This window comes from Cervus elaphus, chromosome 23 (genome assembly GCF_910594005.1).
Source record: "Cervus elaphus chromosome 23, mCerEla1.1, whole genome shotgun sequence".
Taxonomy (NCBI): domain Eukaryota; kingdom Metazoa; phylum Chordata; class Mammalia; order Artiodactyla; family Cervidae; genus Cervus; species Cervus elaphus.
This window is the reverse complement of record NC_057837.1, coordinates 53,543,289-53,560,893: the sequence shown is the minus strand read 5'-3', so window position 1 is coordinate 53,560,893 and position 17,605 is coordinate 53,543,289. Positions and strand designations below refer to the sequence as shown.

General features: G+C 55.9%; 2 protein-coding genes across 25 annotated transcripts; one reads left to right on the top strand and one right to left on the bottom strand.

Annotated features, from left to right (window-relative positions):
* Positions 1-17: 17 nt before the first annotated feature.
* On the top strand, positions 18-17,605 carry OPRL1 (opioid related nociceptin receptor 1). Of its 23 annotated transcripts, none has more exons than XM_043883433.1 (7): positions 18-125; positions 945-1,019; positions 1,934-2,047; positions 7,001-7,152; positions 10,410-10,671; positions 15,152-15,507; positions 15,606-17,605. In XM_043883433.1, the coding sequence occupies exons 4-7, from the start codon at positions 7,119-7,121 to the stop codon at positions 16,127-16,129; spliced, it is 1,176 nt and encodes a 391-aa protein (XP_043739368.1). In that variant the 5' UTR covers positions 18-125; positions 945-1,019; positions 1,934-2,047; positions 7,001-7,118; the 3' UTR covers positions 16,130-17,605. The 23 variants fall into 23 exon arrangements, with proteins under 23 accessions (XP_043739368.1, XP_043739370.1, XP_043739376.1 ...); XM_043883435.1 differs by having other exon boundaries at positions 36-167; positions 945-1,012; XM_043883441.1 differs by lacking the exon at positions 7,001-7,152 and adding an exon at positions 7,935-8,257 and having other exon boundaries at positions 36-167.
* Positions 3,399-5,186, bottom strand: LKAAEAR1 (LKAAEAR motif containing 1). Of its 2 annotated transcripts, none has more exons than XM_043883464.1 (4): positions 5,130-5,186; positions 3,874-4,274; positions 3,631-3,753; positions 3,399-3,539 (listed from the first exon to the last, which is right to left on the bottom strand). In XM_043883464.1, exons 2-4 carry the CDS (start codon positions 4,264-4,266, stop codon positions 3,480-3,482), a joined length of 576 nt encoding a protein of 191 aa, XP_043739399.1. In that variant the 5' UTR covers positions 4,267-4,274; positions 5,130-5,186; the 3' UTR covers positions 3,399-3,479. The 2 variants fall into 2 exon arrangements, with proteins under 2 accessions (XP_043739399.1, XP_043739398.1); XM_043883463.1 differs by having other exon boundaries at positions 5,137-5,169.

The window sequence follows — 17,605 nt, the reverse complement described above, 5'->3', positions numbered from 1 at the left end:
GCCCGGCGCGCCCCGCCCCGAGCTCTGCCGGCTCTGCGCCCCACCCGCCCCCTCCCCACCGCTCCGCGCGCTGCGGCGCGGCGCATGGGTCCCCATTGTCGCTTAGAGTGGCCCGCGGAGATGAGGTGCTGATGCTGGGGCCTCTGGCTCCCGGAGCGGCTGAAGTGGTACTGCGGCAGCTGGGGGTGTGGCCGGGCCAGTCCAGCGTTGCCGTTATGGGGGTGGGGGTGGGGGTGGGGGGGTGGAAGGGGGCGACTCCATAGGCTGCTTGCCCCTCTTGAGGAAGGGAGAGGCGGCTGGAAAGGACTGGACCCCGTGGTCACTCCCGGGCCGTCGCTTGGCTCTCTGGCACTGAGTATCCTTAGCTGTGAAACGCGGTTAAGGGCGTGCTGTCAGTCACCGTGCTGTAGGGCCTTCTCAAGGAAGGCGGTTCCTAGGCTGCAGCGCCACTGTTGTGGGGGGCGGAGCGGCGGGGGGGGGGGGGGGGGGAGGGGAATGGTTCTTATATCCCGGGTCGCCGAAGTCCCTGTCCGCGTGGCCGGCTGAGTCCCTTTCAATCCCTCCAGTTACCCCAAGATGTTCTAAAGTTTAAAGCCACACCCTCCCCTTTGCCAGGAATGCCTGTGTCTTCTCTTTGGCCAAATCTCGTATTTTATGATTCGGTACAGATGTGAGTTAAATTCCTTATCCCACCATGCTGTGGGCCCGTGTTTGGACGGCCCTGACCCTGCTCTGGAAGTGGTCTGCAGAGTGTCTGTGTCCCCTGGCATCAGAGTGCGTACAGCTCCTGTCCCTTGGTCCCCGGGCCTGCTCACAAAATGCCTTCCAGTTGCACAAAGTTGTATGTGCTCACGTGTTTCAGCGCTCTTGGGGATATAAAGGGAAGGGGAGAGTTTACATACTGTCTTCATCCTGCAAATGTTTGGGTGTTCTCTACATGTCAGCCTTGGGACCTGGCATTGGGCAGGACAGACCAGCCGCGGAGCAGACAAGAAATGGACTTGCAGACTGGGTGAGAGGTGAGGAGGGCTAAGGAGAATCACAGCGCAGAGAGCGGGTGTTTCAGACCTGCATCTTGCTTGGCAAAGGATAGAACTGGAGCCAGCAGCAGCTAGGCAGAGCTGAGCTGCAGAGAGTGCAGGCCAAGGCCAGGGAGGAGGGAGAGGCCCCGCAGGCTGGGGAGCCTCTTATGCTGTGTGTCCAGAGGCTGCCGTGTTGACAGGCTGGCTGGGCCGGAGCAGAGGCCAGAAGCCTTCCCAGATGAGAGGTGGCTCCTTCTTATTTAGCCTAGATAACAGCCCCAGGAGGTAAGGCCTTCAAAGTTGGCCTTGAAGGGGCCAACACTTAGTCCGGCTCACACAGCCATGCTCATGCTATGATGCTTGACATGGCATCTCCACTCGCATCCTGAGACGTGTGGGGCAGCTGGATGCGGTGGGGGTCGGCGTACTTCTCTCCTGGGGTAACACTGGGGGTGGGATTTGAACCCAGGACCCTCTGTCTAGAGCATGTGCTCCCAGCCCTGGGGATCCCCCCCACCCCGATCTCTTATAGCCTCCAGTCATTGGGTTGTGGCTTGCATGCTTTGCTTTCTCATTGCAGAAGCCTCCTCCAGGCCCTGCAGCAATGTCCTCCTCCCCTTTCCGAGGTGTTCTCTCCAGACCAAGGCCGCCTCCCTGGTGGGGTGATCAAAGGGTACCCCCTGTGCCAGCCCCCACCTGGTGCAGAGCTGTCTGTGAAGGCTCCTCAGGGCTGTGTGCACCTCTCTCGTCCTCTGCTCTTCAGTGCCTGCCTGTTTAGAGTGACCCCTCTCTTACGGAGCACTCACCTGGGGCCATGGTGCCATGTGAGGTCATTAAGGTTTCCTTTTTAAAGACAAAGAAATGGAGGCTCAGAGGAGTAATGAAGTAAAATGTGCTATTTTACTAAACAGATGAAATAATTCCAGTGCTTGACACTTCCCCCAGAGATGGAATGCTGGGGTTCAGATCGCAGGGAGCCTACCCAGGGCAGCCAGGGCCAGCTGGCATCTTGCACATGTCAGCAGGTAAGTGGCTGTTGCTCTGGGACAGAGACGTTGCTCTGTCCCATGCCCAAGTCACCCTCTCTCCCTTGTTCCTTATTCTCTCTGCCTACCCTCCTGTAGAGAGCTCCCTCATCTCTCCCAGAGCTTCCAGACTTCAGCTCCACACACAGTTCTGGCTTGGATCAAGGCCAAGGGTGCAACAGCTCAGAACTGGCCAGGTGTCCTGTGTGGGGGTAGCGATTACTGGGGACACAGAGGGTTCTGGTCGCCATCCTGAGCCCGGTCAGGGAGGGCACTGGCTGCCATTGAACAGAACTCCTTGCTGACCCCAGCTCTGGCCTCTGCTGGTAGAGGATGCACCCCTCTAGGACCAGTTCTCTGCTGTAGGCTGGTGACTCTGCTGGAGCCTTCTGACAGGGGATGGCCTTGTGTGAGGCCCCCACCTCTGTGATAACCCACTGGACTGCCGAGAGGGAGGAGAAAGGAGAGCCGGCTAAGAGAAATCCCAGGCTCTGCAAAGAGTCTCTGTTGGGGAGAGAAGTAAATTCTTGAAGGGGAAATCTGTCCAGAAACTAAGGATGTTCTTTTGGAATCCAGAGGTTTTGTAGGATGTGGGTTTGTCAGAGTGGGACAGGAGTGGTGTCCTTCCTGTCCTCTGTGTGTGTGTTCCAGTAAGGGGGAATCAAAGGGGCAGAGAGGGACTATCAGGATGGAAAGGAAAATCGAGGGTGACTTTCTGTCTGGGCGACTCAATGGACATGAATTTGAGCAAACTCATGGAGATGGTGGAGGACAGAGGAGCCTGGCGTGCTGCAGTTCACAGGGTTGCAAAGAGTCTGACACGACTGAGTGACTCAATAAGAAGCAGAGGTCTGCCTTAAGAGATCTCCCCTTCCCCAGTCTCCCTGTCTTCTGAAGACCCTCCTAGACAGAGCTGACTGTCCGAAGGCCAGCATTGACTCTTGTCAGAAGGCCAGCGTTGGCTCTTGCAGTCACTCTCCTGCCCAGAACGTCAGCTTCCTCTCTGACCCTCTGATGGAATGGCCTGTGGTCTAGGGGTCCTGCTTTCTCCCTGAGGTTGCCCTCACTTCTGGGGTTGCAACGCTTGCCCAGCCAGGCTCTTCTTCCTGGCACAGCCAGACTGGAGACCCCCACGAATTCACAGGGCACTAGGTTGCCTGCTGGGGGCAGCATGGGATTTGGGGGGTTAGGGATGTCCCTGCCCGCTGTTAATCTGATGTCCGCCTATTTGCACCTTTCCACTTCGTTGGCGGAGCCGCATCCTGTGTACCGTGATGTCCTGTGACATAGGATGTGGGAGACCCAGCATCTATCCGAACCCCTTCCCTCCGCCGGGGGACTTAGAGAGGGGAAGCGTACAGACCGGGGGGTGGTTGGGAAATGAGACTTTATGTAGGAGGGTGGGGCGCGGTTTCGCGCTGTGGGGTCGCTGTCAACGTGGGAAGATGCTGCCGTGGACTTTCTCCTTCAGGATGGTTTCCACGCGCCTCCTCTGCGGGGGAAAAGGGGCTTGGGCCCGGTGTGCGGGGAGGCGGGCAGGCGGGCGGGCCTTCCCTCCCTCCCCTTCCCGGGCTCGCGGGCACCTCTTGCCGGTCCAGGGGGTCTGGGATCCTCGTGGGCTTCAGCTGCGGCGGCAGGAACAGCTCCAGCCGGATGGCGGCGCGCGCGGACCTCTGGCTCTGAATGAGGAGCGAGATCTCCTCCGCCTGCGGGATCGGGGTCGGGGCCGGGCTGTTGCGGAGCCTTAGCGACGACGGGTGCCCCGCCTGGCCTGTAGCGCTCCCGTCCCGGCAGTCCCGCCGCCCCAGGCCCCGTCCCTGCCTCACCCGCATGCGGGCGTAGCGTAGCCGGAGCGCGCGGACTCGGCCGCGGGCCTCGGCGGCCTTAAGGACGCCTAGGAGTCGGTCATGGCGCTGCGCGGGTGGCTCGAGCGGCAACGTCCACGCACGCGAGTCCGGCATGCGGTACCCCACCTCCGCTGACTCGCACGGGAAGAGGGAAGCGGTCGCGCGCACGTCCTCCAGCAGGTCGCCGAAAAGCAGGTGGCTGTGGCGCTGCGCGGGCCGCATGGCCGCCAGCCCCTCCAGCGTGAGGGCCCAGCCCGGCTTGGGGGGCTCCGCCTGGGCGCGCCCCACGCGGGCCCCTGCTCCCTGCGAGCCCTTGTTCGCTCGCTCCCGCGGGCCCCTCCTCCCGGTCTCCTTCGCGGGCTCCGGCTGCATCCTTGAGCCTTGTGGAGGGAAGACAACATCCAGCCCTTGCCGCCCACCCCTTTGGCCTGACCTGGGCCCACCTTGGGCGCCCAGCTCCGGCCCCTCTGGACCCTGTGGAACCCACTTTAGGGCCTAGACCTCTGATCTCTGCACTTTTACCCCAACCTCGCACACGTCCCCGTCAGCTCAGTCTAGAACTTTCTGATCCACTCCCTTCCTGCCCCGGGGCTGTTTCTCTGTCCACTGAGAAAAGGCTGAGACCCCTGAGTTGACCTCAAGCACTGCCCAGGGGTGCAGACTGCTTGAGACTGCTCTGGGTGAGGCTTGGTGGACACTCCCCATGCCGGACCCTCTTTGTGTTTAGTCCCACCACCTGCGTTGGCCTTAGGCCCCTCTGTTTTAGTGTTAGGGATTGGAGATATAGGTTGTGGGTCTTCCTTGTGTCTGAGCAGACGACTCATGCTTTTCTGGGAGATGTGTGTGTGTGTGTGTTTGATTTTCTTATGTGGGTCAGTTTGTCTATGGGAGGTCTCACTTGTGTGCGGTGGAGGCTCAGAGCCCAGTGGACAGCTGGCTTGCTGTGGGGGAGATGCCATCCTCCCAGCCTATCCCCTCTGGGTCTAGATGGGGTAAAGGAGTGGAGCCCAGGGAGGATATGGGGGGTGGGGAGGGAGGGCCCATGAGGTGGGAAAGGGAAACACCCAGAAGTCCCTACAGGGCACCTTTCTTCACCCATCCCATCCCACAGACCCCAGGCCAGCTCCCGGCCCACACTGGGACAGGGGCTGACGGCCGCTCCCTCCCCCACCCCATCCTTAGCAGCGGGCACTCCACTGCCCGGACACCTTGCATCCCGTCCCCACACCCCATACTTTCCACCTTCTCGGATCTGAACCTCCAACTCAGCCGGGACTCTCAGGGACTTGTTGACGCGGTTGCTTGGTAACCCGGAGACCCGCCCCTCCCCCATGCCAGCGGGGGCGGGGCGACCCCTCGGAAGGTGCGCAGTTAGAGCCTTGGTCCAAGAGGGAAGATGCCCTGGACACCTGCGCTGAGGGACTTCCCAGCTGTAAGGACACTGGGGGAGATGACCCCAGCTTTTCCAGACAGAGTGCGGGCTCTTTGTTTTCCGAGGAGCCCCAGAGGCGCTCTTCCACGGGCTGTGGGCTCAGCTTTCTGGCTGGAGAGCTGTCTACTGGCCAGTTTTGGGGTTAAGGGGCACAGCTCTGAGGAGACCTTCCAAGTTGAGCCCTTTTCCCCTCTGCATGGCCCTAGAGGCCTCCCACAGCAGAAAACGGGGTTTTCCCCTCTCCCCGGGTAAGTTTGGGATCTAGGGGTCTAAGACTAAGACTCAGGCTCTGAATCTCTGGGTCCTGGCTCCTAGAATCCTGTTATCTATGTATTTATGAGTTTCATGATATTTTATAACTGATTCACTTAATTTGATTCTTTAATTTGTTCATGCACTCATCAGTTTATTCCAGATTCATTAATCCATGGACTCATTCCAATTTATGTTAGACCAGAACTAGTGCATTAGGTCCATAATTTGTTCATATATTGGTGGTTCCCACAGTGCTGACATGCCTCTCCCTTTCATTCCTGGTTGTCTACTTGGGCGTGTGGATGGTGCCTTTTTGGGAGCTCATGACCTGAGTCTCTGAGGGGAGGGACTGTCTTGGCTTTGGTGGGGGTGGGTCTCAGCTGGGGTTCTGACCTTTTGGAAGGAGGCTGTTGACCGTTCCCATTGTTTTTTGAAAGTTTGCTCTGGCTTCCGGTGAGAGGGTAAGCTCTGATTCGGTAGCCCCATATCTCCAGAGCTGGCATGCCATCCATCCCCTTCCTGAAGCTGCATAGAAACAGTCCATCCTTCCCACCCCCAAGTTATGAGAAGCTGTCCCTGGGACCTTCCCCTTCCTGCTGCTAGGCTGGTTCCTTTAGGATAGGGCTTCCTTGGTGGCTCAGATGGTAAAGAATCTGCTCGCAATGCAAGAAACCTGTGTTCGATCACTGGATTGGGAAGATCCCCCTGAAGAAGAAAATGGCAACCCACTCCAGGATTCTTGCCTGGAGAACTCCATGGACAGGGGAGCCTGATGGGCTACAGTCCATGGGGTCACAAAGAGTCAGACACGACTAAGCGACTAACACAAACACACTAGGCCTTGGGATTCAGCTTCACTTGGCTGCTGCTGCTGCTGCTTAAAAAAAAAAATTTTTTTTAAAGGGTGTACTTGATTTACTGTTGTGTTAGTTTCAGATGTACAGCAAAGTGAATCAGTTATACATATACATATGTCCACTTTTTTTTTTTCTAAAGTAGTGTGTACCTGTCAGTCCCAATCTCCCAATTTATCCCCTCTTCCCCCCTTATTCCCTGGTAACCACAAGTTTGTTTTCTACATCCGTGACTCTACACCTGGTGGCTTTTGAAGACAAAGGTCTCTGGGCTCTAGAAGAAACAGTGAGGGCTTAGGCAGGCTGACCTAGCAGGCTGCCTCCTTCAGGCAGGCCTCCTGGATATATGAAACCCAGGTTGGGACCACCTCTAGCCCTTACTTGGTGCTCCCCCAGGAGGGAGTTCTCTGAGCCAGAAGTCTGGGCCCTCTTCTCAGCTTCCCTGGGTCCAGGCCAGGGGGCTGCAGGGGGAAGAGGCTTGTAGGAGTGGGAGTTATGGTGTGGATGTGGGGTGTGGGGAATGGGTACATTCTCCTGCAAGAAGGGATTCCCTCTGTTTTTGTAGGACTGAGAACCTTTGACACCCTCTCCTCCTGATTCCCGAGGGGCCATATGCTGGCAGAGCTCACATTCCTGAGTGGAGCTTCTTCCTGCTTCTCCACCATCTTCCCCACTCTCCTGGGATGGGAGGTGCTCTTGCTGTCTGGGCCAGCCACTGTGAGATACCCTGCCACATCTCCTGCTTGTTTCTGTGTCCAGGTCTTGTGTTTGTCACGGGCAAATGGAAATGCTGAGATCTAAGGGCATGCGGATCAATGCCAGGGCCTGAAAATAAAACTTTGAAATAATATTAATAAGTGTTATTAAATGGCTGCAAAATTTAACATGATATCGCAAACCTACAATTCTCTGTCACTGTATGCAAATATTAAGAAGTTAAGATCACAAGGAAAAAGTAATATTTTATGTAGAAGCCCAGAATTATGAAAATCCTCTTACCTTTTTTTTTTTTTTTTTTTTCCTCTTACCTTTTAACAGCACAATTAGTCTGGTGACTGAATTCCCTGGGGATGGCTGAATTCCCTGGAGGTTGCCAGCAACTGTGCTTTGATTCCTGTGCCCTGCTCAGGGGTGGCGAGACATGTGGGGACGAAGGGGCAGCAGCCAGTGTGCCATCTGGCGTTGATGGGCCTGGGTCCCTGGTGTAAGAGTGAGGTGTTTGTGGGTGTCAGCGGCACTTTGGGACCTGTGTCCTGCCCCAAATGCCTGTGACCTCCAAGAGCAGCCCTGGTCAGGCTGTCACTGCATTTGTGGACATTGGTGCTGTCCTTTGTGGAGGCTGTGTGTCTTGGGCTGTCCCTGGTGCCCCTGTGTGTTTTGTTTTGCCTGCGTGTGTTGTGTGTGTTTGGGGTTGTCTTGCTTTGATGCAAATGCTCACATGTGTTCCTTGCTGCCCCACCTATGACACATACGTTTTGTGTCTCATCCTGGCTATGCAGGGGTCCAGAAAGACGAGGCCATTTCCTGGGTCAGCCCTCTCTGTGAGAACACACCAGGGTCCAGCGCTGGGGGGCTGCCATCTCCAGGGGATGTCATCAGCACCCCAGCCTAGCCACCCACCAACCTGTCCTTGGACTAAGACTGCCCGTGAGGGGCCGGATGTCAGCCTGCAATCACATTTATGCTTTCTCTATCTGATTCGCCCTCCTGGGAGTTCTATCCAGACCGGAACTCACATTCAGCCTCACAGCAGCCTTCTAGCTCAACCCCTCCCTCAGGCTGAAGGCCATTAGGAAATGCATCTCCAGAAGCTGGTGGCCAGGTGGGCCCAGACAGTGAGGGGTGGGAGGGGATTGGCTGCTCAGACCTTGGGGAGCCCAGTTCGGTTGGGGAGGCTGCAGGAGGCTGAGACCCCCTGGCTTCCTGCCCTGCTGGGCTCCCATGGGCTTCAAGCTTTGCCTGGAGAATGTGATGCGTGTATGTGTCTCGGGGGTGTCTGAGGCCTTGATCTGCTTCTCCCGTGTCTACCATGTGCCTCATATGCGCCCTGGTGTGCGTTTGCGTGGCTGTGGCCCATGTGTTTGTGGGTCAGAGATGTCTGTGCATCTCTGAGCACGTAGCTGTGTCTGTGCCTTTCCCTCAGTGCCTGTGGGGGCATCTTTGTGTGTGTTTGTGAGTCTTGTGTCCTGATTGCCTTTGTGGTTGTGCCCTGTGTCTCCGCACGTGTCCCTGAGTTGACTGCAGTGAAGATCCAGAGAGAGATCTTGGGACAGCTTGGGATGCTGAGTCCTAGGGTATCTGTCTGCTCTGTCCTCTCCTGATTCGCCAGGTATCCTAGCAACATTGCTGCCAGTTGCCTAGCAACCAGGTCCCCATCCTTGGAGACACATGCTCCAAGCAGGGTCCGGGCTGTGTGGGCAGAGCCTGGGCGGGAAGAACGACCCCATGATTGGGTAGGGCTGGCAATTCTGCTCAGGGGTCACCCGTATGACATGTGACCCCAGTGCTGGGAAGGAGGCATATTCAGTGGTGTGGGTGCTGGGGACCCAGGCTGTGAGGGAATGACACCCAAATGTTTCTCTGGGACTCAGCTGTGGCAGAGTTGCCCTTGGTGGGTCTCCAAGTGGCAGACGGACCCAGGTTTGAACCCTGTCTCTGCCACTTCGACAGGTGGCTTCATACTGCTGAGAAGCTGAGGCTTACTTCTCTTGTGGGCACAAAGGTGATGCTGAGGGCAATGGTCAGGGGTAGTGGGGATGGACGAGCTTGTGCTCATGATGGGCTTGGCACACAGGAGGCCCAGGGGCACACTGGACAGTCAGACATCCTACTTGTTTATGAGGTTCTGATCTGCTAGGGGCTGGCTGGGCAGGGGCCCCCACCTGCCAGCCCACTCTGGCTCACCAGCCCTGGGAGCCTAGCTGAGGGGCAGTGTTCTGGGCACCGAACTCCAGCCAGGGCAGGTCCAAGTCCACGCAAGGCCCTGTCTCTGTGTGAGACGGGACTCCGTGTCTGTCTGTCTGTGTCCGTCCCCCTGAGTCTCTGTTCCATGTTTTCATATGTTTCTGTGTGTCCTTGTGTGTCTGTCTCCAAATCCCTGTGTGTCTTTGTGTGTGTGTCTTTGTGTGTGTGAGTTCCTGGGTGCAGCTGTATTCTTGTGTCCATGTGTCCAAGCCCAGCTCTGGTATTCATCTCTGAGGGTGTACCCTGGTCCTCGCGTCTGTCCTCCTCCAGCCTGGGGCCCCCTCCTCCAGCCTGCACGGCCCCTCCCGCGGTGGAGCCGTAGCCTCCCCTCCCCCAGCTCCGCACCAGGCTGCTGCGTCTGGTCTGGCGTCTGAGAAGGAGCAGGAGCAGCTGCCACTGTGCGGCAGCCGCAGCCCCATCCGGACCCAGGGCTGACTCAGGCAGGCGCTCCGAGCCCTGCTCTGCTGTTGGCCAAGGGAGTCAGGGTCTCTGGGGTCCCAGCTTCCACGGAGGTCACCGAGGTAAGGCTGAGCCGCTGAGGGCTGGTGTGGAGGGGACCCAGGGTGGCTGCGGCTCTCAGGCAGGGTTGGGGAGGGGCGGGTGGAGGCCCTGCGCTGGCTGCCCTGTGTCCTGTGTTCCAGGTGTTTCTGGGTGTGTCTTCGTTGTTCTTGTGCCTGCATGTGCACGAGGGTGGGTTTGGGGGTGTGTGTGTGTGTGCTATGTGTCCGTGAGCCCCTGTGGGTAGACATTTGTCCCTGGTGTAACTGCCTCCACGCACATGAGAGAACCGCAGGCCAGCTGAGACTGTGTCCCTGAGTGTGAACATGTCGCCTGTCTTTGCGTGTCCCTGTCTGGGCATACACATTTGCATGTCTCCAGCTGCTCCTCCGTGTGTGTGTGTGTGTGTGTGCACACACATGTGTGTGTGCACACGCGTGTGTCTCCATGTCTGTGGCCTGGGGCTGGGTAGGTGTGGGGTGCTGTGCTCACGTGTCCCTGTGCTTTCCCAGGGACTGGGGCTTCTTGTGCAGGTGTTGGCATGGAGTCCCTCTTCCCTGCCCCGTTCTGGGAGGTTCTCTACCAGGAACACCTGCAGGGCAACCTGTCCCTCCTGAGCGCCAACCACAGCCTGCTGCCCCCCCACCTGCTGCTCAACGCCAGCCACGGCGCCTTCTTGCCCCTTGGGCTCAAGGTCACCATTGTGGGGCTCTACCTGGCTGTGTGCATCGGGGGGCTGTTGGGGAACTGTCTCGTCATGTACGTCATCCTCAGGTAAGCTGGGTGTCCCCCTCCCCCAAGTTTCCTGCCGGTGAGTCCTGGACAGCTGCAAGGGGCATGGAGAAGGGCCTGCTCTGGGTGGGCCTGGCAGGGGAGCTCTGCCCCTCCCCCTTCAGTTCCTGGTCACCCTGTCACTGGGCAGGGTCAGTCCTTAGGCCCTGGGTGCTCAGTTCCTCAGGGTGGAGGCACCTGGCATGGGGAGGGGGTAGTCTGGGTGCGGGAGGAGGTTCCATCTGCCCCAGATGGCGTGTCACCCTGACTCCTGAGAGATGACTTCCAGGTCTCAGCCATGGGCCAGGCTCCTGGCCAAGCTGCTGTGCTAGTATCTCATGGGCCCCCCAGTGATCTCAGGAGGCAGCTCTTGTCGGTGTGGTCAAGGGCCCATGCCAGGGCAGGTGCACGAAGCCCCTTCCACCAGCTCCAGGGCTGAGTTTACTGCTGGTATCTGGGCCGATTCCAGCAATTGCTGGTGCTCAGAATGGGAATGCTCGTGGGGTCAAGAGTGGCAGCTAGGCTGCTAGGGGACATCATGAGGGGACAGTGTGGGGACATCACAGGGGGCAGTGTGGGGGCAGCTTGGAAGGATGGCTGAGACAGCGTTGAGGGCACAGCATGGGGAACTGGAGTGGTAAGGGCATGGGGGAGAGTGTGGGGACAGGGTGGGAACAATGTGTGGGGATGGCATTGGGACTGCATGGGGTCACACATGTGTATGTCTGTGCATATGTGTACATGCATGTGTGAGCATATGAGTGTTCATGAGTACATGCATGAGAGTGTGTGCACATCTGGGTGTGTGCATACTCATGAGTGTGTACTGCACCTTGTACATGCATCTGTGTACATGGCCACAATACATGTGAGCACACATGTTTGTACGTGTGAGCATGGACATGAATGAGCATGAACACATGCATGTGTGCACAGGTGAGTGTGCCGCACAGTGCACATGTGTACATGTGCACATGCCCTTGTGTCTGTGTCCATATGTGTGCATGTGTTTGAGCATGCCCTTGTACATTTGTATGTGCTGGTGTGTATCACTTGTGCACTCAGACACAGACCTGTGAGGAGCAGCTGCCCCTCCCTCACTGCTGAGACCGTGGTACCAGACTCACGTGCCTCTTGTGGCTGGAGGGTTTGCTGTGGGTGAATGTGGCATCTGGGTGTGGGTTTGTCCCTTCTTTTTTAATTGCATTTATTTAGCTGTACCAGGTCTTCATTGCCGCGTGGACTTTTTTCTCTATTTGCAGCAAGTGGGGGCTACTCTCTACTTGCGGAGCATGAGCTTCTCATTGCAGTGGCTTCTCTTGTTGCAGAGTATGAGCTCCAGGGTGCTCGGGCTTCAGTAGTTGCGGTGCACAGCTCAGTAGCTGCAACTCCTGAGCTCTGGAGCACAGGCTCAATAGTTGTTGTGCAAGGGTTAATTGCTCCGTGGCATGTGGAATCTTCCCTGATCAGAGACTGAACTCATATCTCCTGTATTGGCAGGTGGATTCTTTATCACTGAGCCACCAGGGAAGCCTGGCCCTGCTTTTTTATAAGGGCAATTTTTTTAGAAGAGTTTTCGTTCACATAAAAATTGAGCAGAAAGTACAGAGGTTTCCCATATAGTCCCTGCCCTCCGGTCCCCAGGCCTAAACTCCCCCGTTATCAACATCCCTCCCAGAATAGGACATTTTCACAACTGATGAACCTACATCAACACATCATAATTCCCTCAAATTCATAGTTTGCCTTAGGTTTCCCTCTTGGTGTTATACTTTCTGTGGGTTTGGACAAATACATAATGACATGTATCTACAATTATGGGGCTTCTCAGGTGACTTAGTGGTAAAAGAACCTGCCTGCCAATGTAGGAGATGTAGGTGTGGGTTTGATCCCTGGGTTGGGAAGATCCCCTGGAGAAGGAAATGGCAACCCACTCCAATATTCTTGCTTGGAAAACCCTACAAACAGAGGAGCTTGGGCTACGGTCCATAGGGTCACAAAGAGGCGGACATGACTGAGCTTGCACACTTATCTACAGTTATAGTATCATGCCAAATAGTTTCATTGCCCTAAAAATCCTCCTCAGCCTTGCTACCTCCCAACCCCTGGCAAACACTAATCTTTTTACTCTCTCTGTAGTTTTGCCTTTTCCAGAATGTTGGCCTCATGCAGTCTGTAGCCTTTTAAGATTGGCTTTTTTTCATTTAGCAATATGCATGTAAGTTTCTTCCATGTCTTTTCATGGCTTGATAGCTCATTTCATTTTATTGCTGAATAATATTCCATTTTCTGGATAAGCCACAGTTTATTTATCCATCTACCAACTGGAGGACATCTTGGTTGCTTCCAAGTTTTGGCAACTAGGAATTATGCTGCTGTGAACATCCATGTGTAGGTTTTTATTTGGGTGTGTTTTCAACTCCTTTGTGTAAATATCAAAGAGTAGGTGATGCTGCATCTTATGGAAAGAGTCTGTTTTGTAAGAAACTACCAACTGTCTTTCAAAGTGGCTGTACTGTTTCATGTCCTCAACAGCATTTAGTGGATCAGAGCTCCAAATGCTGGTCATTCTAATAGGTATGTGGTGATATCTCACTGTTGTTTTAATTCCTATTTCTCTGATGACATATGAGGTGGAGCATCTTTTCATGTGCGTATTTGCTGTCTGTGTATATTCTTTGGTGAGGTTCTGTTAAGGTCTTTGGCCCATTTTTTAACCAGGTTGCCTCTTATTGTTGAGTATTAGCAGTCCTGTATCAGGTGTGTTTTTGGCAAATCTTTTCTACTGTCTGTGGCCTCTCTCCTAGTCCTTGTGACCCACTTTTCCTTTCATCAGCCCTAAGGCATTGAGAAGGCCATTTAGATCCTCTGAGCCTGAATATCCTTATGTACAGTGTGGGCATCAAACTAGCAGTTTTGAAATCTTAAATGAGGAAAACTCAAATGAAGAACTTGGCACAGGCATCTGCCATCATCATTATCTTTGTTATTCTGTCATAATTAAGGCCTCTTTGGGATTATTCTTAATCCCTCTCTAAGATGCAGAACTAAACCCCAGATTTGTTCATGGTAGCCTAATTGACATGGAACATTGTTACCTCTGCTAGTACCATCACCACCATCACCGCCACCATCACTGCCACCAGTAAGAGTAGCAGCAGCAGCACCACTGCCATCACCACCACCACCACCACCACCATCACCACCACCACCACCGTCACCACCACCACCACCACCGTCACCACCACCACCATCACCACCACCATCACCACGACCATCACCATCACCACCGTCACAACTACCATCACCACCGTCACCACCACCGTCACCACCACCACCGTCACCACCACCATCACCACGACCATCACCATCACCACCGTCACAACTACCATCACCACCGTCACCACCACCACCACCACCGTCACCACCACCATCACCACGACCACCACATCACCACCGTCACCACAACTACCATCACCACCACCACCACCACCACCGTCACCACCGTCACCACCACAACTACCATCACCACCACCACCACCATCACCACCACAACCACCATCACCCCCACCATCACTGCCACCAGTAAGAGTAGCAGCAGCAGCACAACTGCCATCACTACCACTACCACCACCATCACCACCACAACCACCATCACCACCACAACCACCATCACCACTGTCACCACCACCATCACTGTCACCACCACCATCACCACTACCACCACCACCATCACCATCACCCCCACCATCACTGCCACTGCTAAGAGTAGCAGCAACAGCAGCACTATCACCACCATTACCACCATCACCACCATTACCACCATCACCACCACCATCAGCATCATCACCATTATCACCACCATCTCTACCACCATAATTACCACTGTCATCAACACTACTATCATCACTACTATCAGAACTATTAATTCATTCAGCAGATATTAAGCACCCACAATTTCCCCAGCCCTGTGCCAAGTTCTTGGATACGATCAGACCCCATTAGCATCCATCCCCTCCTGTCAACATCTTCTGTCTCGGTTGCTAAGCAACAGTGAGGCCTGGTTTGGTGTGTTCTTACAGATTTTGGAGTCCCTGGAAACCTTTGGTGGTGGAAGGCCAGCATTTTGGTCCAAGAAGCGTCTTGGGGTAGGCTTGAAAGGGAGGAGGACAGGTTCCTTCTCTTATGAGTTCTTCCTGTGCTCTCATGCAGGGTCAGGCATATACTCGTCTGCCCACACACCCATCTTTTCCAAGGCAGACCAGTCTTTAGGTTGTGAACTGTTTCGTATACTGTAAGTACTTGAAAAACTTGTTAAAATATTTGCCTCCAGGCTCCATGTCATTGGGCTGGGCCCAGGAGCCTACATTTTGACAGGGGTCAGAGTGGTTGCCCCCTGTGATGGCCAAGAAGAAGGGCCCCTTGCCCTTTGCTGCCAGGTCTCACAGGCCAAATGAAGCCTTCTTTCCTGTCCTCTCTGCAGACACACCAAGATGAAGACAGCTACCAACATTTACATCTTTAACCTGGCCCTGGCAGACACTTTGGTGCTGCTGACACTGCCCTTCCAGGGCACAGATGTCCTCCTGGGCTTCTGGCCATTTGGGAATGCCCTGTGCAAGACAGTCATTGCCATCGACTATTACAACATGTTCACCAGCACCTTCACACTGACTGCCATGAGTGTGGACCGCTATGTGGCCATCTGCCACCCCATCCGTGCTCTTGACGTCCGGACATCCAGCAAGGCCCAGGCCGTCAACGTGGCCATCTGGGCCCTGGCCTCCGTTGTTGGTGTTCCTGTTGCCATCATGGGCTCGGCACAGGTTGAGGATGAAGGTCAGTGCAATGGCCTTTCCTCCCCAGCTCCCTGCTGCCCTGGCTCTGGGTGGTTCCCTCCCTTCCCACCTGCCCTGACTCCGTCTTTCTTCCTGCAGAGATCGAGTGTCTGGTGGAGATCCCCACCCCACAGGATTACTGGGGCCCCGTGTTTGCCATCTGCATCTTCCTCTTCTCCTTCATCATCCCCGTGCTCATCATCTCCATCTGCTACAGCCTGATGATCCGGCGGCTGCGTGGCGTCCGCCTGCTCTCAGGCTCCCGGGAGAAGGACCGGAACCTGCGGCGCATCACGCGACTGGTGCTGGTGGTGGTGGCAGTGTTCGTGGGCTGCTGGACACCTGTCCAGGTCTTCGTGCTGGTCCAAGGCCTGGGTGTCCAGCCGGGTAGTGAGACCGCAGTGGCCATCCTGCGTTTCTGCACAGCCCTTGGCTATGTCAACAGCGGCCTCAACCCTATCCTTTATGCCTTCCTGGATGAGAACTTCAAAGCCTGCTTCCGCAAGTTCTGCTGTGCATCAACCCTGCGACGGGAGATGCAGGTGTCTGACCGCGTGCGCAGCATTGCCAAGGACGTGGCTCTCGCCCACAAGACCTCTGAGACGGTGCCGCGGCCAGCATGACTAGGCGTGGACCTGCCCATGGTGCCTGTCAGCCCGCAGAGCCCATCCACACCCAACACAGAGCTCACACAGGTCACCGCTCTCTAGGCTGACGCACTGTTACTGTGCATTACCAGCCTCCTTGGGTTGCCCTGTGGCCTCGGAGGGTCTGCTGCCATCATGGGACAGGTCAGAGCAGTATGGCCGCCCTCAAAGCCCTGGTCCTACTAGTACAGGGCAGGGGGTGGATGCATGGACTCAACTGGTGAGACTGCCTGGCCAGAGGTGTGCTGGCATTGTCAAGCCTCATGGACCCTTCTGGTCTCTCCCTCAACATCTTGCTGTGGATGGACACGCACCTGGAGGTGTAACTGCAGCTGTACAGACCCATGTGCCCTCACGCTGTGTGCTGTATGCTAGGAGCCTTGCAGTGTCTCCTCTGGGCAGCCGGACAGGCATGGGACTGCCTGGAGAGTCCAGTGGGCATCCCCGGGCAGTGGGACTTGTTCTGAGGGTAGAACTTCCTTCAGAGGTGTCTCAGCAAGCCTGTTTCCTCCAGAACACACAAACCATTGCACTGCAGACATGGCTGTTCAGGGGTGCAAGGTGACCAGGAGGACCACAGCAGGCCTTTGTCATTTGTGGAGCAGCCCCTGTGCCTGGTCTCAGCTGCAGGGAGTGGGGATGGCTCTGTGGTGATCTTTCTACTGTGCCTGTGCCCCCCTCAGCCTCCCTCTCAGATCCCTCGTTTCAGACTCCATCTGAGGTCAGCAGCTTTGCAGCTGGCAGAACCCTCTGCCCTGTCTGTTCTGGTGGCCTTGGAAGGATGGTAGTGGGCCAGGTTCTGCTCTGCATCCCCAGTGACTGACCACTACTTCATTTTCAGGCCTCCAGTTGTCTGGTGGGGGGGGACCTTCCTGCTGTTACAACCTGTCTTAAGCACTGCCCAGTCAGAGCACAGTTTCATATGCAGAGTTGGTAGGAGAGCTGGGGCTTGGTGGGCCCACCTGAGCAAGGCTGCAAGGACTATCTGGGCCGAGGGGACCCTGCCCACTATGGCCACCTAGAGAAGCACCCTCCTGGTCTGTAGATGAAGCCCATAGGTCGGTGACTTGGCAAAGGCTCTTCATGCAGACTGGCTGCTGAAACATCTGCCAACTGAGCTACAGACCTGGCCAGGTGAACCCGAGGCAGAGATGGGGAGGCGCTGACTCTGGACTGGCCTCTCCTGCTTTGGGGTCCTGGGCCCTGTGGGGTTGTTCCTGGGGAGGGTGGGCCTCTCTTTGCCGCCAGCAGCGGGAGGCTGGGAGGACCAGAGCCACTACAACTGTGGCATTTTCTCGCCAGCGCTGAAAGATGTGTCAGTCTATGCCTGTGTGACGTCTCTCCGTGTATCTGTGCATGCTGAGAGTGTGATTTCCCCTGCATGTAAACTGCCCTGAACTGTCTCCAGGGTCATGACAGAGGGTCAGAATAAACCCCTGCATGCTGGTCAGA